Source organism: Penicillium manginii, assembly GCF_028828005.1.
Source record: "Penicillium manginii strain IBT 31320 chromosome Unknown utg000005l:1.0-5665137.0:1.0-5668048.0, whole genome shotgun sequence".
Lineage (NCBI taxonomy): Eukaryota > Fungi > Ascomycota > Eurotiomycetes > Eurotiales > Aspergillaceae > Penicillium > Penicillium manginii.
The window spans coordinates 378,240-398,456 of NW_026643106.1; the positions used below are offsets into that span (position 1 = coordinate 378,240).

Here is a 20,217-nt window from a genome sequence, read left to right on the forward strand (position 1 = left end):
TTGAGAATAGCCACTGAGGTATCGCCGAAGTCGCAGGATTGTGCGTTGTGTTGCGAGAATACGCCGCCTGTGATTCTCGCGCCACGCGTTCGGTGTGGTAACTCGACGATCGCCCAATTTAGACCATCGGTGCTGACTTTGGTCGGCTCCAACCGACCAAGGAGGGGGGAGGACTTGAAAAGAAAACAGATTCCTGAGTCAGGTAGTCAATAAGAAGGTTTGTAACATCTCTCATAGAACACGAATATCGAGGGAATGACTGGGTAAAGCACGCGATGGGTTTTAATTGTGACTCGGGCAGACGGGTTACCTGAGCGAGAACTGTCGCGCCGGCAATGGTCGAGTGCAACCGAATACACAGTATTGGAATCGAACCCCAGGTCTACCGCCCTCTTGGGGGGGCCTTATATCGCCAAGGAGGTAGATGGTGGGTCAATGTAATCACTCGAAGTTATGGTGTCGTAACACACCGCATCGGCAAGATACAAACTCTCGAGGGCGTTCAACCGCCCTCATTAACCTTCAATCAATCATCTGATTCTATTGCACATGTTCAGTACTAGCCAGTACCTCAATTCCTCATCCTGACATAAAATACCACATCGCAGACCGATGGTATGCAGTTCACATTTAGGCCCCTCGCCAAGAATTCAAAGATGGCAACACTGTGCGCTATATTACATTAATAATATGAAACCTGAAACATCATACTTCGGAACGAATGATATCTCACTTAGCAAAATCCCCAGTGATGATGATTCATATTTAGGTAAACTTTCTTCGAAATATAAGCTATAAAAACCCCCACATTGCCAAATAAACCCGCATTCTCTTGCCTCCACAAAGCTTTCTTCATATTCAAGTGACATAGATACGGCTTTTGGGTGTCGCCCTTTTGTAAAAATATGAAATTCCTTTACTTGATAGCTGCTTTCGCTACTCTAGCGCTTGCTTCACCAGCAGCTAATGCCGAAGTAAGTGATTGGCTATTTAATCGAATCATGATTCTCGAGGTTGACAGTCATTATCAAGAAGTGCGAGAGTGTAAAGGCTGGAGAGTCTTGTCCAAAAGGGTAAGGATAAATGAAATTCCTTTCATATGAGCAATCTAGCTAAGATTCTGTAGCAAGCCCTTCGCTTGCAACCTTTCGGGGTTCCACTATTGCTGTGTATGTGCTTCGAACCCGCAAAAGAATTTCAGGAGCTGATGAGTGCTGCTTGTCTGAGCAGACATCGAAATGTTAATTTGCTGTGGCAATGGACTGGAACATTAGAGAAATGAAAATCTGTCAAGTTAAGGTGTGATGAGTTTCACTATACGCGAAGAGAATTAAACTGACCAACAGATCAGGCTGACGCTCAGAGATTCGTTCATTGCTTGCGACAAATTTGAATAACCTATCAAAATTTATCAGCTTCTATCAAAGTTAGGGGTTTTTTTTTCTTCCACACAATTGAGTCACGGAATATTCAATTACTTCTTAGTTCCTAGATAAGAGAAGCTAGACCTGTACATGGCCCATGGGCCGGCCCATTTGGGTCGACCCAATGGCCCAAAGATAGGGCTTTTTCTAGGGCTAACATGCGTTGCATAAAATATGAAGATTAAGCGAGATCTTGGCTGTAATGCTGTGGTTTCGATAATAAAGTGATTCTGTGATACAGTAGTGATTTTTATATTGAATCAGATACAGTGAGAGCAGAGATGTGAATGAAATTATAGATTATATTAAGTAGTATATCCCTGTAGCCGTATCGAAGGTATCCGGGCCCTCCCTGAAGCACGCTGAGTATTAGATTGCTTAGGTATTAGAGGCTCTTCTTCCGCAGAGCCTCCTGCCTCATCTGATGTCTCCTCTTCAGCTTCATAATTATCTCTTTTTCGCTTTGTATGATGCTGTAGAGGAGTCTCCTCCTTCTCCTCCTCCTCCTCCCCCTCACTAATCTCTATAATCTCCTGTAGTATATGCTTTGTGGTATCCTCCTGTTGAATATCTATCTCGTACTCTGTTTTATATTCTCGTATAAAAGCAAGTTGCTCCTCCTCAATATCAAATCGATTAGCACACATGAGCAGCATGAGATCCTGAATAGTCGTTGCATGGAGAGAGCCGCGGCGATAATGACAGATATCGCGGTCAGAATTGAATAAGCGCTCTACACCTGCACCGGTAGCGGGGACAGAAAGCATGTCTCGAGCAATTGCTGCAAGCACTGGGAACTGCTGCTCATGGTCCCTCCAGAAATGTAGTGGGGAAGTGAGTATAGTACCTATTGAATGAATAGTTAGAGAGGTATGTATTGAAACTGTGTTTTGGGAGAATACTTGCCCCCCTTCAGATACTGATGGAGCTCTGAGAGTGGTACTGCGGGTCGAGCTCTATAACTATCAAGCAATATTTCAATCTCTTGAACAGGCTATGGGTAAGAAGGCCCTTCAGATTGTGAGCAAGTATCATGGAGTTGAACTTCATAGGCAAGAATTTGCTGCTCGAGTGCTGCTTTATATTCACCTGCAAAGTCCTTATCTTGCCATTCAGGGGTCTGAAAGAACTCAAGCTTATATTGCGGCGCTAAGATAGTTCCATTGGTATATATGTTGATAAGCCCTGGAGTATCGGTCGCTGAGTAATAGTCCTTGAGCTTATCTCTTGCTTTTTCCAGTGCCTGAAGCATCTGACGTTTCCATAAGATCTTCTTGTGGCACAACTGACGCTGGCGGCTTTCAAGATGCTCAAACAGACGATTATAGATACTGAAAACCATGTGAATTGTAATGCCTTTGGTTTTTGAGAGAGCGGTGGTGTATTGATAGAATGGCTGCGTAATGCAGATCAAATAATCAATCTGCTGCCACTCATCTCTACTCAGCTGAAGATCAGTATGGTGATCTGCCACACAGTAGGTATTAAGATAGGACTGAAGTCGCTTTGCCCGGCGGAGCATCAGAAATGTTGAATTCCAGCGTGTTCGTACATCTTGAATTGGAAACAGTTGAGAGCCTTCAGGCTGAAGGTTCCTAAAATTCGCACGGCGCTGAGGGCTTGCATTAATAAATACAGCAAGGTTTCGAATCTAGGTAAACCATAATAGAATTAGTAGAGATTCGGAGAATAGTGAGGGTATTAGATCATCAAACCTTGCGAAGGGTGCTGGCTATACTGTACTCTTTTGCTATTTGACGTGCTTTCTGCATATGCTCTTCTGACCAAATAGATTCAACATTCTCATTGACAGGGTTTGCTTTTATTTGACCAAGGAGCTGCTTAAGGCTCAACTGAATGACGTGAGCAAGGCATGGTACTCTGATAATAATGGTATCAGAGCTCAGGCCTTGAGAGAGATGAGTTTCCTGGAGAGAAGAAACAAGGGTTAAGTTATTGGACGCATTATCAGTAGTAATAGCCAATACTCGCTCCTTAATCTCATACTCTCGAAGTAGTTCAAGAACCTCTTGACTGAGATTTACCCCAGTATGCTCACCCTCAAGAGGTTTAAAATCAAGTAAAACCTCTCGGTATTCCCATTCTGAATCAATAAAATAGCCAGATACTGCCATAAAGGCTTGTTGAAAGGGCGAGGTCCAACAGTCCAGACTAATTGAAAGCTTTGCATGCTTTGGCAATTTCCGAAGTATCTCTTTCCGACGATCTTTTGCCTTTGTTTGAATCTGACGTTGTAATGTTACGCGAGAGGGCATATTGATAGGAGAGGGAGCTCGCTGAGCTAGTCGGATAAGCTTCAGAAATTCAGGGTGTTCGATCGTTGTAAAGGGAAGGCGTAATGTAGATATTGTTGTAATAAGTTGCTGTTTCCATCGGTTCTCGTTGAATGCTTCAGGGGCTATGGCTGCCTAATCAAGAGAGAGAAGCATTAGATGGTTTTCCGGCTGGAAAAGAAGGTCCTTACCTGATGCCGTAGTAGCCGCTGTAGATGAGACCCTTTCCCTTGCGCTTGCCCTCTGGCCTGGCATGTTTGACGTGTAAGATGGCGGCGTAACGCAGTAGTTCCATGTGCGCTCTTACTAGAACGACTTATAGCATTGGGGTGGTGGAGAATAGCACCACATCGCTTGCACATCATCATTGGCTTCCCAGTAACACAGTGAGCAACCTGGTCGAATGAAGCCCAGATATCTGCTCGGCAGCCCTTTGTATCCCATACTCTCGCATCCTCAGCTTGCCCAGCAGATGTACGAAGCTACCATTCAACAAACTCTTCCTTGTTCATTGCTTCGAATATTATGTGGTTGTTGATAGGTTTAAGACACCCTGGGATCTTGATAGGTTGGAAAGACTGTGTTGTTTGACTTGCAGAGTGCTCAGGCGCAATACTGTCAGAGTAAAGATCCAGGAAAGATGAATCATCAACATCACATGCCTCGCCATCATCTATAAGGGTTATCTCTGGTAATTGGATTTCAGGCATAATGAAGAATAGGCAATTAATTAAAGAACGAGGATTGTTGAATAGATAGAAGAGAGTAGAGAAAGAGGTAACGAACTATTCTATTCTACAAGTACATACTCTCTATTTAGCTGAAAGATCAATAAAGCAGAGACTCAGGGGGGACGCGTTGTGTACGCAGCTCTAGTCTGATTAGCAACTTAGCCAGGAGACTCCCTATTAAGGGTCTCTGATTGGTTAATTTAATGGGCCAGCCCATGGGCCGGCCCATTCAGCCTAGATATTCGTGAAGTGCTATCCCCCGCGGATTAGATGTCGGCATCGAATTTTTTTTTCACCCTCCGATGTTAATATTTTAATGGATTTAAGCCACCACCAAAGTAGTATTAATCAATTTAAAAATATAGAGAATCGAATCAGACTACTGCGCTCCCTATAGTATTAAAAAATCTAAGAAAACCTAAGTTCTCAACTACATCGAATTCACAAACGATCAAAGCAAGAAGGCCTACTAGCTTGCGAGTAAAGGAATATATATCTTTTGACTTACAGTATATTTGGTGAATGGTAATCTATTTAGTAATTTGCCATAGTTAAAGCTGTATAATTAGAACACTATCAAATACAACTAGTAATATTGAATATCTTGCATATAATTTATGCAAATTTGGGGGCTAAATGGGCCAAATGGGCCAGCCCATGGGCCGCCAAGAAAACCCATGGGCCGGCCCATGTACAGGTCTAATTAGGATACAGCTCATATAATTTACGTTTGAGCATACGCCACACGGGTTCAATAGGGTTAAGATCTGGTGAGCGTGGCGGCCATTCCATAACATGTATACCATGACGTTGAAACCATCGCTGAGCAACGTAGGAGCGGTGGATTTTAGCGTTATCTTGCTGAAATATAGTTCCAGGTTCATAGTGCTCAATAAATCCTTCTTCAAGTGCTTTTAGGTAGGATTTTGTTGTATAACCACCTCCGTGACCTCGCTGTCCTTCTGAAAAGTCACGCTCCATAATAACAAGTTTTGTACGCCCTCCAAGCCATATTCCAGCCCAAACCATTTGACAAATATCCTTCACATGAACCTTAACTTGTACCATTCCCTGCCGGTAAGCTTCTCCTCTAAGCCGGGTAATATATTGGCCGTTTAAATTAGGGATACGTTGAACGCTGCATTCGTCGGAAAATATGAAGCTTTGTAGTTGGGAATTGTAGCGTTCGGTCCTCCAATTTCGGCAAAATTGGACTCGTTTGCGGGCGTTCTCCCTCGAAATTGGGATACAACGTCTTGCTCGATAGCGCTGGAGGAATTTTGAACGTAGGAATCGCTTGATTGTTGATCGAGATGGATGACTGGGTATACGGGCGCTCAGCTCACTAAGGCTTAGCCAAGGCTCACGGCGTGCAAGTAAACAGGTATATTTGATAGTTGAATACCTATAGACTTTAGGGGCACCTGAACGAGGCAGTGATTTGAGCGTTTGGTGCTCTCGGAATCGTTTGATTGTAGAGTATATTGTTGAGCGTGCGACGTTGAACTCAGCAGCCATTTTAGTAGGCGATACACCACATTCATGAGCGTATATAATAGCTGCGCGGGCCTCAGATGAAAGCTCACCCCCTGGTCTTCGATTGCCACTTATTTCAGTGCCAAACCGACGCATATTGGTGGTGTAGGGGGTAGTTGAAGAAGATGGGTGGGGGGTGACGCGAAAATCGCGCTAAAAAAATAGCGCGGTGTCTTCAGACTTTTGGACCGCCTTTGTACACGACCATTGACCCATACGCCTTTGCACTTTCTTTCCTGCTGAGCCATGCGATCTTGGCCACGGTAACTTCGTTCTCCTCGCTGAAGGCTGCCGCGACACCGGCTCGGATCTCATCTTTATCATCCAGGACTGCGGCTTTGTTGACACTGTCGACTTTGATCGGGTAAAGCTGTTGTGATATGAGGCTGGTGCAGATCAGGAATCAAGCCGAACCATCGGAATTAACTCCGTGGTGTCTATACAGAAGACCAAGTTGATTGGAAATCAACTTGGCTACACGTTGTATATATAGCCTCATCTTTCCTCCTAGAGTAAAAACACAATCAATACCTCTGAACTACAACAAAAGCTCGTCCCGGAGCACTCGGGCTCCAGCGCCGATCTTTGCTTCTGCTGCTTTCTTGACCAACTGGTGTTCGGCTTCATCGCGACACGCTATTCTGATCCGGTTTGTGTTCTTCGGGTCTACGGTAACGGCGCGACAACGCCAGTGTATGCGGTCCTCCATCTTCCGGATCTCTGTCTCAACCGCCGCCCGGATTGGACCTGCGGACATTCTCTCGTATTCGCTTTCTGCCATCTTCGAAGTGTCGATTGTGCAATACAACGTGTCGGTGATCGTGGTTGGTGTTGTGTTCGACGTCGAGAGGGTCTGTATGTTGCTCGGGTGGCTGAGTGGAGGAGTTCGGGCAACGTCTGCATAGGACGGGGAACTGGTGGGGATGGATGGGCTAATTGTATCGCGCAGGGATTGAATCTAGCGAAGAATCTCATCATGGCTGTTCTGAGAGCATGCCTCGGAGTGGGATTGCAGTGTCAGGGGTCTATCTGTCAGGGTCTGTAACTCGTGTCGAACTTCTGCGAGGGTGGCACCAAATTCTTCCTTGACTTTCTGAAGTTCTTCTTGAGCTTTCTGGATCTCTTCTCTATGCAAATCATCTCGCTGTCTGATCTCTCTCCTGAGTTCGACAAGCTCCTTCACAAGTTTGGCGGTGTTCAGGTCCTCGCTCTCTGTCGAGTCGTCCGAAGCTACCGCGTCACGTTGGGCTACTGTTTTGTCTTGGGTTCTCTTGCTCTGCTGGGAGCGCGTCTCTCTCTGCTCAGTACATTTCTCCTGCTCTTGAGCATAGTTGTTAGGTGGTCTGGTGGTGCGTTTCGGTCTCAACAGTCGCGGTGGTGGGTCTTCGTGATCGTCGCGGTCAGGGGGTTCAGGGGTTCGCATCGCGGCCCGTCCCGACATTCTTCGGAATGGATACAACGCTTCCCACTTTGGTTACAGGGTCTTCCAGGTGCTCACAATTGATACAGTCGATAGAAAATCGAAATATGAGGTCTGGTGACAGATCGGATCCCGGTTTCTGGTACAGTAGCTTGCAAAATTCTCTTGACCGGCACGTCTCCTTCTATGGTACACACACACACACACAATTCATTACGCCCGGAGGTTTCAAACCTAGAGGGCACCTATACGCTATTTGATCTTTCAACTGCATACATTTTGTCATAGTCTCATTTTCGAGAGGAAAAGCTGAACCAGCTGCCAAAAATCCCTCTAGCCCATACGGGTATGTCCTTAACGATTTCTTCTTGTTGTTGTCGTCATCATATCCTCTCCCCCAAAAGCAATAACCTATCCCTCTGTGACACCGGACCCCCCCACGTGTCCATTCTCGATGTAGTTTCGTGAACCTCTTCCCTGAGTAGCGATTTACCGAGAGTACTTCTCATATTAACGCCCGAAGTAGCTGACTGCCTCGCTGGCGGCAACACCAGATAGCAGACGAAGGACTGACGAATCGACATGCGATCGAACCGGTAGGGCAGGTGAGTTATTTTGAGCAAAACCCGGTCAGTATAGGTTGGAAATATGTAGGCAGGTCGGTTGTTCGGAGGCTCGTCGACGTTGCGGAGTTGTCGACGTGTTCTTTTGAAACCTTCCCGCCGTGTCGTCACAACCAATAAAGGAGTTTCCGCCGGAGTTTCGTTTTGGAAAGTTCTCAGCTTCGGCCAGACCTTGCAGTCCAACCTACTGACATCCCTCACCACGAGAAGGTGACTTTCCGCGAGGGACCCTTCTATGGTACAGTGATATTCGAAATCAGATTTACCTCGATACTCTCTCATCTTATCTCACGGGGCCCCACTTTTCCCTATCAGGTAAGATACCATCATGCTATGTAACTTCCATGAGTCATGATAAATTACCGTAAGACGCGTGTACACGCTTCCGATTAGCCTTCAAGTACCGTGTTGCTTGTTGACCCGTCTTCGAAACTAATCTATCGCCAAGTGGCTAGGCTGTGTACACTGATTCCTCGTTACAGATTCATTTGTATTACTGGACGATCTAGTTTGTATTTACGCGAATACCTCTATACACTTGTCTTCCCCTCATCCAGAACGTTTCATGACCACCTGATGCAGCTGAAAGCGGGGCTGCTTGCTTGGAAGGTTGGTTTGTCCTTCACTCCGTTGTTATTGTGCAATATCGCTGACGGTACTAGTTTAAAGGCCGAGGTAAGCATGCTGCCCACACCCACGACTCCAAGAAATTATTCCCACCTGCGTTCTAGAACTCTGATCAATGATGTCGAGATTGGCGAATAGGAAATTGATGGGAAAATTCGCTCCTCCGTGACTAGTAGTTCCCAGCCGGAGATCGAGCACTTGGTTCCTGTCGCTGAAGTGTCTAACACAGGAGAGGAAAGCTCTAGAGCAGCAACGTTGGGCCCATTTTCGAGACTATCCCTTAATGCAATGACGGCGATATCGTTTTCAAACGCTTTGGCATTGTGATCAGATGCCGGGTAGTCTTTGTGCTTCAGCTAACTTTCTATTGGAGGCGTGCTGCATGGAGCCAGCTCTGATCCTCAACCAGCTCGTCGGCCGAGTATCGACACACTGGGCAGCAGTGACAATACGCCTGGAATCAATAATCCTTCCGTCTGCATTCAAAAGAGCCATATTGAGCAGATACTTGATAGGAAAGTTGTCTCGTGACGGCGGTTGACCCGCCGCCGCTTCTCTCTTCAAATTGAGCCGAAACTGTAGCGGCCAGAAACGTGATGAGAGAAAGCTTGATGTTGAAGAGGAATGAATGATATTTGCTTTGTCTGCTTGTTTAAATACTTCATTCTCTTGCTCCTCTTCGTCCATGGAGACCGCACATGTATTGGATGATGAGAGCTCAGTAAAAATCCGATCCACTATAGCTGAGCATGTATTTCGATTAAGGAAAAGAACACTCCATATCCGTACTAGACGATCGACTTGCGGATAGGATTGCGCAGATCATTCTAATCGAACACAGATTATTCCAATAGAAGACCTACTCCGTGGGTGCTAATGTTTAGCCATCGGCGGAACCGACAATGACAGAGTACCATACCTCAGAACCGAAAGTAACAGCTTGACGGTCATACCTAAAAAGGCACCGTTAACGACCCGGGGCAGCGACGATCCTTATATCAGAATTAAACTTCACTTCATGGGCTCTTCCAGCCACAAGAATAGTCACCTTCCACCCAACCTCATGCGTACGCCCAATGTTATAAGTGAGGAAGTCGGGGGAGATATCCTTGCCGCCATTTAGGATTACTCCATTCGATGCCAATCCATCTCGGTGAATGGTTAATCCAAAAAGTTCGCCTATGTTTAACGATGGATCTTCGCTAGCAGTAGAGATGGTGATAGGAGACTTCTGTTTCCAAAACGCATGGCTTAACCCCAGCTCCACCAGCTCCCAATATGCGTGTGTAAGGCTACTGCCAAATAAGTCCTCTCCGATAAGGACCGTGTTTTGCTTGAGCACCATTTGAATATCGGTGACTACAACGTTTGGCATCCGGTCTTGAAGGATGTCGCTGGTTCTGTCGAGCTGAGGCTGAATTTCGATTGTGAGCTGAAAAGGCTCTGGATTATCCAGCTGGATGGCAACCGGTGTTTTGAGAATGATACGGAAGTTGAATTCTGGCACTTTGGAAGATTCAAGAAGTGCTTGCATGTGTTGTCGGAACGTCAACTTCGTATGCTCTTTTCCCGGCATCAGACGGTGGCTCTGAATCTGCCCCTCGGCTTCAAAAATCTTGAGTTTAGGCGTTGTGAATAATGGTTCTAGCGGGTGTCGTATTATAATTCTGTGTACTGCCTCACAGCTCTCAGAACAGCGGGCAGATACAGATTGGAGATGTGCAGTGATATAGTACTCAACAAAGCACATCGCCGGCTCGCCAAAAGCAGGATCCAAGGACTCAAATGTCGCCGGGAACAAATGATGACCGGGATGCTCCTGATCTAAAGGAATCAAGCTGACTCCGCAATCGCGACCTGTCCTGCATGTCGAGGGCTCAAAGGGGATGCCGACTGCGAAAGGCCAGCTAAGTGTGACTTTGCTGCCCTCTGCTAAATGTAAAGCACCTTTGAAGATAGCCCTGGGTCCTATTTTGACCAGCTGTCGAGAGTCGAGGGATCGTTTTCCTTTCTTATTGATCTTTGTTTTCGAGCGACCGTATAAAGACAGTGTGATCACAGCGTCTGTGGCGAGAATGCTTCTTGATCGTACAATGTTGCCGATAATGGTATCACATGGGAGGTAACCGCATGGCGGTGGCCCGGAAAGAATAATTTTAAGATCATTACTTCCTTTGTTTCTAGTTGGTGGCATTTGGAACGAAAGTTATCGTGGTCGGTAGAGGAGAGAAAAACCGATCAGAGAATTTGCCGTTGAGCCCCAGCCCCAGCCCCGAGGCCGCTAGTGTCTGGGCAAGTTTATGGGGCCAAGAAGGTATCCTCACTTTTTTTCCGACCATATTAAGGATCTTGAAATTATGACTGCGTTGTGTACTCTGATCGGGTTTACCAAAGACAGAATAATAATCCTTTGACCCGAAACTAGTCAGCAATTATACCTCGTTCAAAATTATCTGCAATTGTCAGTCCAGATTCAATATTGTAAAAGAAAAGCTAACCTTTCATGGTTCAGAGATGTTAGTATTAAACCTTGCCTATCAACTTTGGCCCCAAATGGAATCCCAAGAAGCACCAAGCGCTGCAATCAAGCAACTGCAAGTCGCAGAAGGGAAAAGTTGGCACTTTGCCTGTTCAAATGTTATTTTGTTTGTCATGCATGTTGTCGCTGCATAGAACCTTCTAGGAGTTCTAGGCTTCTAAATTTAGACCATTGTATCTGTCTTACAATCTTTAGATTTGGTATATATTAGAACGGGTATGTACAGAACTGGCCGTTTACCACCTGTCATGTGATCAGGGTTAGAAAGTGCGTCTCAGTATCTGTAGCATGGAAGCCGATTTTGGGCGCTACCGCAGTTTCGGAGACTGGCCAACAAGCAACACGGTACTTGCAGGCGGAGGGGAGGCGTGTACACACGTCTTACGGTAATTTATCATGACTCATGGAAGTTACATAGCATGATGGTATCTTACCTGATAGGGAAAAGTGGGGCCCCGTGAGATAAGATGAGAGAGTATCGAGGTAAATCTGATTTCGAATATCACTGTATACTGTCAGTTATATCTCTTCTCTCTTTCTACGTGCGATAGAAAAGTATCAGGCTGACATCTCGGTTCACTTAGTGCGTCTTTGTGGTTGACACAATAATGTACTGCAAGATGTTATACAACGGATTCTACTTCCATCGCAGCACACTCTCACGGTTCTTTACCATTTTCCCGTTTCGCCCTCTCACTATACTCACAGCCTACCGGTCACCGGTGCGGCACCTCACATACTGGCATCGACGACATACATCGAAGGAACGGCTACCCGTACTGTTCATACATGGCATTGGAATTGGCCTTTACCCTTACACGAACTTCCTCGGAGACCTCAACAGGAAGCTAGAGACAGGAGCTAGCAACGATGGTGAAGTTGGTATCATCGCACTTGAGATCATGCCGGTAAGCTCTCGGATAACTCATCCGGCTCTGGAAAAAGATGTGATGCTATGTGAGATAATGGAGATCATCCGGTATCATGGGTGGAGCAGATTCGTGCTTGTGTCCCACTCTTATGGCTCCATTATCGCTGCACACCTCCTAAAGTCCGATCGGTTTACACAGTTCATCGGACCTACGGTCTTCATTGATCCTATCTCATTCCTCCTCCATTTGCCTGACGTGGCATACAACTTCATAGCCCGCCGGCCAGTGCGGGCCAATGAATATCAGCTTTGGTATTTCGCAAGTAAAGACGTGGGGGGTTGCGCATACTTTGGCGAGGAGATTTTCTTGGATTGACAATATAATCTGGAAGGAGGATCTCGGAATAAAGAGCGAAACGAACCAAGAGCAGGGCAGAAATGTTACTGTTGTTCTAAGTGGCAAGGATTTGATCGTGGATGCCGAAACAGTGGCGCTGTATTTGATGGGTTCATCGTCTGAAGCCCGGACATCAGAAAAAGAAGTAACACAGTCATGGAAAAACAGGTCATGGATTGGGCACGGGCTTGAGCTGCTGTGGTATGAACATTTGGATCATGCTCAGGTTTTTGATTCCGAGAATACTAGGCGGCCAGTCATCAGGGCAATCTCTGTATATTCAGACAGGGGCTGAGACTGTTCTTTTTGACATGACGTTGCCATCAGCAACTGCGAGTCTAGGGAGAGACGCGGTCTTGGTGTTATACCTCACAAAGCTTCTGGTGCACTAATTTGACATCTAACTATTACTAATACGTACCTGCTTGAACCGACCGACAACCACACCGTAGGTCCTTGTCTAAACTTCGATGGCTCATTACGCTTCTAGGGCACGCAATTTGACAAAAGGGGCCTCGGCGTATGGATAGTCACCAGTGGATCGTGGGTAGTTGCGCCAGCAGATAAAGTCGGTTGCCGATGCTTAAAAGGTAAGGAAGACTCGGGATTCAAAGTGTTTTAGAGCCTTATCAACCATCCACTGTTAAAATGTCTCATACGTTAGGAAGCCAAGAAATGAAAAATAGTTCGTCCCAATCGGTATAAGCCGACATTTGCTCCTGACAAATGAGAAAACCTGTACCTGTTACGTCACCTAGTGTGTGAACTCGGAAGTGTTGTGTGCTAGGGAAAGCTCTCCCTCCCCCACCACTCGAAAAACATTCAATATCCCCCTCTCCCTGCCACGCAGATTCTCTGAAGGGCCCGATGGCGCAAGGATACTTGGGAGGTTCAAGAAATTCACCCTCGCAAGATGGCTTTCGAAGAAAGGCAAGTTCGAATGTGGTCGCGTCAACCCTCTGCTCAATCCTGCGGCATCATCACTGTAGTTCCTCTGCCATCGATCAAACCTCCGCTCCCGACATCCTGATTAACCTACACCTGAAAGACGATAAGTTCGCTTTGCCCTACTATAATGTCGGACCCATGGCCCGTGCACAAAAACAGAAAGAACTTGAAAATGGCGCGTCAACGGAGCCGCGCTCAGTGCCCTGGACCTCACAAGCGCCAGCTGCAGATGACACTTCACTTGAGGACGAGCCATCCAGACATGTGGACTATCTCTCTCATGATTGGAGAGAGGATAATATCTGCTCATCCTGGCGCTATGTGATCAGATGGAGGAGCAAGTATAGTAACGGAGTTAGACTGGAGAACGCATCTTGGAGAACATGGGCCAAAACAAGAGGCAACCTTGGGACTATATCACCGGAGAGCCTACACTGGTGCGTCTTCCTTATTCCCTGAACAATCTTTTGTTCTTTTCCCCATTTTCCATTCATTGATTATCAGTATAGGGTTAAGGATAGAGATACCACCTGGCTCTACGGACCGTTGAAGATCCCTGACAATCGTGCGACCGCTATTTCCTCTACCACTTCGGCTCGTCTACGTATCTCAAACTTCTCTATACGCCAGAGGTCCATTCTTAAAAGAAAGTCTGTTGTGAAATTGATGTTTCAACGGTCAGAGTCCCAGCAGGTTTTACTTCCAAAAGCTGAGCATTACTTCGGTCAACCCCTCTCTCGAACGTGCAACACAGGCCTGGTCCAACTTCATCATCGGATAGGAGAACTGACATACCCGGAAATAGGTAGTGTCACTGCACGTTTATCTCGCGAAAAGGTAGCGACAAAAGAAAGAAGCCATGTTCACTTCAACGATGAAGTTGTACAATGTATTGCGAAAGATGCAAAACATGCCAATGTGGGCCTGTGGGCTGAGTTTTATAACGATGAGCACTGCCTACATAATAGCGCCGCCGCGACAGGACGTACGCGAATCAAGAAGCTCCTGGGTAGCAGCAACACATCACACGAAACCTTCAGCGGTAGAGGCAAGACCATCAATATTCTCCCCTCGACCATTCTTCAACACTGCGAAGAGGTCCCAGAAACTCATATTCAGCCTGACTTTAACGAACTACCAACTATTTCGGTCTTCTCTAAGTTATGCCAGTGGCTGTCATTTTCGGCCGGGACGAGCTAAGGAAGATCAACGAATCTTCTCCTACTGGTCCAACTATGATCTGGATCTTGTTGCTGCACTCTCTTTGGTACCGTAACTGAGCAGCTGGCTGATTCCTTTATATATACGCGGTCTTAAGTGATCCAATGATAGACTGATTCTTTAGAATGCCCAGGAGGGCAGAAATGTTAATTTGAGAATTTGTTCTATCTTTAAAGCTTACCAGCTTCTAGAATTACACAATTATTGACATTTCTAAAGTGGACTCTAATTAGACCTAGCTAACTCAAATGGAGTTACTCCCACCGAGGCAACATATCTTTATCCCTGGGCGGAAACATCGCGGTCCGATGATCAGACTTGGAAGCCGAACTTGGAAGCAGTGCAAGCCTCAATACGGTTCGCAATCGCCATGGACCGACTCGACGCTGCTTGACCATGTCGACCAACACAAACGAAACTCTCTCATCCCAACCACATTGTGGCAGGGACGGTTGACGTGCTTCGATTGCCGATAATACAATGTTAAACACTTGAAGAGGCACCTTCCAGTCAGTCTACTGCCGAACTTACTAACCCACGAGGACCCGCTCCAATACTGAATGCTTAGCTGATATATACATACTGAAAATAACTATGTATGGGGTCTAAGAAGGCACGGCATCTAATAGGACATGTTTTGGTAGATAAGTGATAGTTGTCTTTTTGGCTTAGCCGCTGGGCCTTAATAAACTGTGTGTTTATGTAGCTAATCTGAAAGTCCGGTCCGCGGGCGAGCACCCAATCCGTCGTCGTTATCCTCGGTGAGCGCAGAATGTGATCTGGACGAAGGGCAGCAACAGATTTTCCGCTAATTAAGTGGCGGCGATGCTTATCATTTGCCTATTGCCTATGTACAACATAGCAGACATCATGTTCAAACAGGCTGAAAGCGTGCGGTAAACGGAAGTCCATGCTCCTATGACGTTGAAGGAACACTCAATATGTGGGCGCTAACAGGCTGGCATGGAGCTTGATCCACAACGACGTCTTTGAGCGGTTGCGGGTAAGTTTGACTCATCTGTCCATGAAGCTGGGCCAGTAGGGGCACTTCGGCAGTGATAATGGTTTCTTCATCAGCCCGACAGATCCATGGGTGTTCCATAAACTCCTTGATGTTGTATCGCTTCTTAGGATCAACAACTAGCAGATGAGAAACCAAGTCCCGGGCTGGCTTTGAGATGTGGTCCCACCAAGGTGACAGGAAAATGAACTGGCCGCAGGCTATCTTCTTGGTGAGTATCTGGATGCTCTCATCACAAAACGGAGGGAATCCACAGAGCAAAGTGTAGAGGACGCATCCCATTGCCCACATGTCTACACCCTTTGAATACTGCTCATCCTTGACGATCTCAGGTGCAGTGTAACCGACAGTTCCACAAGGGGTCCCAGTTCGAGTGTCCCAGATAACTTTCGAAAGACCAAAGTCGGCGATCTTGATTTCTCCGATACCACCAGAGCCGAAGTTGGAAGTGAACTCGCCTTCATCTTCCTTGTCCTCATCCCCGGGCTGCTGAGGTTTCGGATTCTTGCTCGGAGTGAAAGGAGCCGGGAGGAAAAGAATGTTTTCAGGTTTTATATCACTATAAGGACTCTCAGTTGTGTTTAACCGCGAACTTGAAACTGATACATACCGGTGAACGACACCTGACGTCTCGTGGAGGTATTCGATGGCTTTGGCAACCTGTACAATTACATGCTTGCTGAGGTCCTCGCTGAAATAAGTCAATCGCACGATTTGAGGAAGCAATTCTCCTCCAGTGCACAGTTCGAGAATGATGTAGCAAAATTGTTGGCTTTCGACGAAGTCGATCAACTTCACTATGTTGGGATGGTCGATGTTGCGCATTATCTGGACCTCGTTAAGAATCTTGGCGCGCTAAAACAACTTGATGGTTAAGAAATGAGCTTCAAGGATATGAGGCTATAAGAAAGCAGCACGAGTCATCACTACCATATTAGGTTGGGTATAGTCCGAGTCAATTCAAGCACATCCCGAACCCCTTGAGACCTCTTTCACCTTGGAATTCAAGGTGGATTGCGATGACCAAAGCCCATGATTTCTTTGCTTACTAGACCATGCACCCAAAGCCACGAGGAATGGACAACGAGGAAGTAAGATGATCCGATAATGTTACCTGATAACTGTCCATCTGAAATGATCTCAATATCTTAATTGCCACTTCGCCAAACTCCGTTCTTGAATCTCGCGCGCGATATACATTGCTGAATGCGCCAGATCCCAATTTTTCCACTAGGACCCAACGGCCGAGGCCAGGATATTGGGGCATCTTGAACCGATGCACTATTTCAGCTGCCACTGAGTGATTGACTTCCACAGATCGTTCCTGCCGAATTTGATTTGATGGTTCCTGCGTTGCTGCTTGAGCTTTCTTTGGTTCATCAGTGTCGGTCGCTGTAATGGCGAAAGAGAGTTCGCCAGTAGGATCTGTTGAATGCTTGGCGTGAATTGTGGAAACATAGGGCACGAGATCGTTGTGAGATTCCACCAACCGGGTTTCTTTTCTCTGCTGAATCAGATTGTTGATGCTCTGCATCTTAGTCATGATAAATATCTTGGGAGAAGGCAGAAGGGATGAGTAGATAAAGTCAATTAATTAGGGTCTCGAGCCTACCTTGGTCTTGGTGTAAGAAAAGTTGAAATGGAAAGAGGAAGAAGAAAAGGAAGGAGGGGGAAGGGAATGAACTGGTTGAGGCGTAGACCCGGCTTAGGCCTCGTCATGTGAGAGTTTAGACCGGATTTTTATTTTCCCTTACCTGCATAGGGTCAATCTACGCGAATTTTTGGCGGGTATCCGCTGATCTTTTGATCGATTATTTTGTGGGTGTGAGGCTGTGATGTGACTCTAGTGCAGATCAGCAACCAACTCTCCTCCAAATCAATTCTCGAAATATCTATATGAAGCATCTAATGAATTTTGCTTCTGACGCGACCGAGCTGAAAGAGACGCGTCGCGTCGCCTGAATTCACACCGCCTTGTGGCTTTGCCCCTATAATCTTGTTGAAGCAACTCTCCAGGTGAAGCTTGATTATAATAGAGCAGGTTGAGTTCTTGGTCGAATCTTTCGCTCTCCATCCTTTTTTCCAACTCCTCTTGCTCCACTCGAGCCCTCTTCAGGCCATCGAGAAAAGTTTCGAATTCTTCAGACCTAGAGGGGCGGTTTTCTTCTGACAATATTACTGCTTCTGAGGAACGTCGTCGCTGTGCTGCAGGATCAATCAATCCCGAGGGCAGATCCAGTGTCTGGACTGGGTTCCTCTCCTGTTGCTCGCTCGCCCTGATCCCACTCGAGTGAGACTGTTTCCAGCGAGATCTGAGTGCATTCACTCCTAGAATCTCCAAACTCTGGATTAGCCCTGGGCGAGTAACCAGAAGGGACTATTTCTAGCACTGATTGGCTCGGGGATCCCCCGGGAGTAGAGTGGTCTCCATCCGATGGACTTCTCTGATCAAAGATTTCCTCATCTTGAGCTGGCTCGAGAGGATCTAAGTCCATAGGCTCGGGTCTATTTTCTGAATGGTCGATCTCACAGGAGAGTACCAGACGTGTTGAAGCGTTGCTTCTTCCAATAAGAGATGACCTGCCTGATGCGCCCTTGTGCCGTGCAGACGGATCAAAGCCCGGCGCATGTTCCTTTTCAACAAACAACGGCGATCCCATCCCCTCTTCAACCCCTTGGTCTGTATTCAAATTGCCGCATCTTCTGTTATTGATGGGATCAACCGTTGGCGACTTCCCCCAAAAGGCGAAAAAGACACAACGCCGGACAAAAAAGCTAGTGATTGTATCGGCGGCATCAACATCAGCATGCAATCGATCTAAGAATAATAAAGGAGCATCTTGAACATGGGTGCGGGTCTGCGGAACCCCAGAGCGAGCGTGCGCCTTGACGGTGCTGTCTGCCAAAATATCTCGCGGGGGACCGGACTGATCGGGCACAGCATTAGTAAAGCAATCTACAATCTGGCGCACCAGAATCTCAAAGTGCTGGTCATCGTATCTATACCGGCATGGCTTCCGGGCCTGGCGGAGGGCCGATTGTGCAAATTGGTGATTCGGAGAACTGTTCAGCAGCCCATCAATTTCTGGGGACCTAAAGCCGAGCCGGTGAGCTAGATGGGCCATGTCGTAGATCGCGCGCGGGTCCGGCTTAGCGCGAGTGGGGTTGGCCAACAGATCATCACAGTTCCTGGGGTCCGGGGGCATCAGTGGATAATGTCGCATAGCATACAGCCATAATTGCTGGTATCCTGTCTCGAGGCATTCTGTCTCGGATGCATGAAGGCGTCGGAAGGTAGACTCCGAAGTCTGAATGATACCCTTCCCTTTCTCTCGGTGATCTTCCCCAGACTCCGAGTCTGGATCAAAGATCGAGCTCATGGCTTCCCTCACAGATCGGGGTGATGGACCCAAGAGCCGCTTCAGACAGTGAGAGCAACTCTCTAGATACTTGAAATCCTCATAGAAAGTGTATAAGGACGGGATGAGACCATCAAAGGCTTTCATTTTGGCCCATATAGCATTTCGCTCATCAGCACTGAATTCGGCAAACACAAGTCCACTGAGAACCAGCCCGCATGCCTTCCTTTCATCAGCGAATGATTTACCTGGTGCCAGTACCTGCAGCGTGTGAACCGTATCCTGATCGATTTTCTTCATCAGACGCTGATCCGATCCCACCAGAGAAGACCAGAACTCCAAGATGTGATCGAAATAGGTTCCTATCTCCTGAGAGATGGAGAGTCGTCATTAGCTAGAACAAAAAAGCAACTTGAGCTGAAACTCACCTCAACGCAGCCCGAAGCGATCAATCGATGAAGTATGCTGATTCTCATCCCGCCCGACCAAAGCCCGGGAATCGCCAACAATCGGTCAAATGCATGTCGGAGACGACGGTTCTTCTTATTGTCGAGTTGATCTAAACGCTCTTGATTGCTGGGCGATAGTCTCACGAACCATCGCTCTCGAAAAGCTTCATTGCCCTCGCCCTCATACTGTCTGATCTTGCGATAGACTTCCCCATCGGCCGGCTTCTTCTGATTGGAATATTCATCCACCAACGCCGCTCTCAATTCTCGGTCCATGTCTTTTGGAACAGTCAGTATCAATCTATGGGAGCGCCCGGGTATATCACGTACCGTCTGTGTAGAGATCAACCGTCCACCAGCGATCCGCCGGAGGAAGTACCTCAACACCCGCTTGTACACGATGACGGCCATGGAGACCCCGAAGTTGCCCCGCCATAAATTCCAGTCGAGGAATTTGCCGGCCTTCGGTTGTCAGCAAGGCTTCCTGGGGAACATTCGCCTTTTGCAATGCGTCTGCGAGATTATGTCGAGACACGGTCGCTGGAACATGGTTTTGGACATCTAGGCGGCGACAACGATTCTTCCGGAAGATGTTTCGTAGCCGGTCCAAATTTTTAGGGTCCAGGTCCCGTGGCAAGGGAGGTTCGAATTGAATCTGGCAGATGCTGACTTTAGCTGCACCAATGTATTTCATTCTTCGTTCTGCTGCGAGCCGCACCTCTTGTTCGGTAAAGACGTGTCGAGTCATGGTGTCAGG

At 47.0% G+C, this 20,217-nt stretch overlaps 7 protein-coding genes across 7 annotated transcripts; 2 read left to right on the plus strand and 5 right to left on the minus strand.

Annotated features, from left to right (window-relative positions):
• Window positions 1-5,564: 5,564 nt before the first annotated feature.
• Window positions 5,565-5,967, minus strand: N7533_006514 (transcriptional regulator family: Helix-turn-helix and Homeodomain-like HTH; the record flags this gene model as incomplete). Its single annotated transcript, XM_057103164.1, has 2 exons — window positions 5,565-5,718; window positions 5,855-5,967. 2 exons carry the CDS (start codon window positions 5,965-5,967, stop codon window positions 5,565-5,567), a joined length of 267 nt encoding a protein of 88 aa, XP_056958121.1.
• A 976-nt stretch (window positions 5,968-6,943) lies between these two features.
• On the minus strand, window positions 6,944-7,408 carry N7533_006515 (uncharacterized protein; the record flags this gene model as incomplete). Its single annotated transcript, XM_057103165.1, has 1 exon — window positions 6,944-7,408. The coding sequence occupies one exon, from the start codon at window positions 7,406-7,408 to the stop codon at window positions 6,944-6,946; it is 465 nt and encodes a 154-aa protein (XP_056958122.1).
• A 2,214-nt stretch (window positions 7,409-9,622) lies between these two features.
• N7533_006516 (uncharacterized protein) lies at window positions 9,623-10,849 on the minus strand (the record flags this gene model as incomplete). Its single annotated transcript, XM_057103166.1, has 1 exon — window positions 9,623-10,849. One exon carries the CDS (start codon window positions 10,847-10,849, stop codon window positions 9,623-9,625), a length of 1,227 nt encoding a protein of 408 aa, XP_056958123.1.
• A 953-nt stretch (window positions 10,850-11,802) lies between these two features.
• On the plus strand, window positions 11,803-12,441 carry N7533_006517 (uncharacterized protein; the record flags this gene model as incomplete). The annotated part of the gene is made up of 1 exon (XM_057103167.1): window positions 11,803-12,441. The coding sequence occupies one exon, from the start codon at window positions 11,803-11,805 to the stop codon at window positions 12,439-12,441; it is 639 nt and encodes a 212-aa protein (XP_056958124.1).
• Window positions 12,442-13,329: 888 nt separating this feature from the next.
• On the plus strand, window positions 13,330-14,610 carry N7533_006518 (GATA-like domain-containing protein; the record flags this gene model as incomplete). Its single annotated transcript, XM_057103168.1, has 2 exons — window positions 13,330-13,847; window positions 13,920-14,610. The coding sequence occupies 2 exons, from the start codon at window positions 13,330-13,332 to the stop codon at window positions 14,608-14,610; spliced, it is 1,209 nt and encodes a 402-aa protein (XP_056958125.1).
• A 937-nt stretch (window positions 14,611-15,547) lies between these two features.
• N7533_006519 (serine/threonine-protein kinase) lies at window positions 15,548-17,195 on the minus strand (the record flags this gene model as incomplete). The annotated part of the gene is made up of 3 exons (XM_057103169.1): window positions 15,548-16,211; window positions 16,263-16,507; window positions 16,767-17,195. The coding sequence occupies 3 exons, from the start codon at window positions 17,193-17,195 to the stop codon at window positions 15,548-15,550; spliced, it is 1,338 nt and encodes a 445-aa protein (XP_056958126.1).
• Window positions 17,196-17,865: 670 nt separating this feature from the next.
• Window positions 17,866-20,208, minus strand: N7533_006520 (DUF3723 domain-containing protein; the record flags this gene model as incomplete). The annotated part of the gene is made up of 3 exons (XM_057103170.1): window positions 17,866-19,380; window positions 19,440-19,738; window positions 19,791-20,208. 3 exons carry the CDS (start codon window positions 20,206-20,208, stop codon window positions 17,866-17,868), a joined length of 2,232 nt encoding a protein of 743 aa, XP_056958127.1.
• Between the last annotated feature and the right edge of the window lie 9 nt (window positions 20,209-20,217).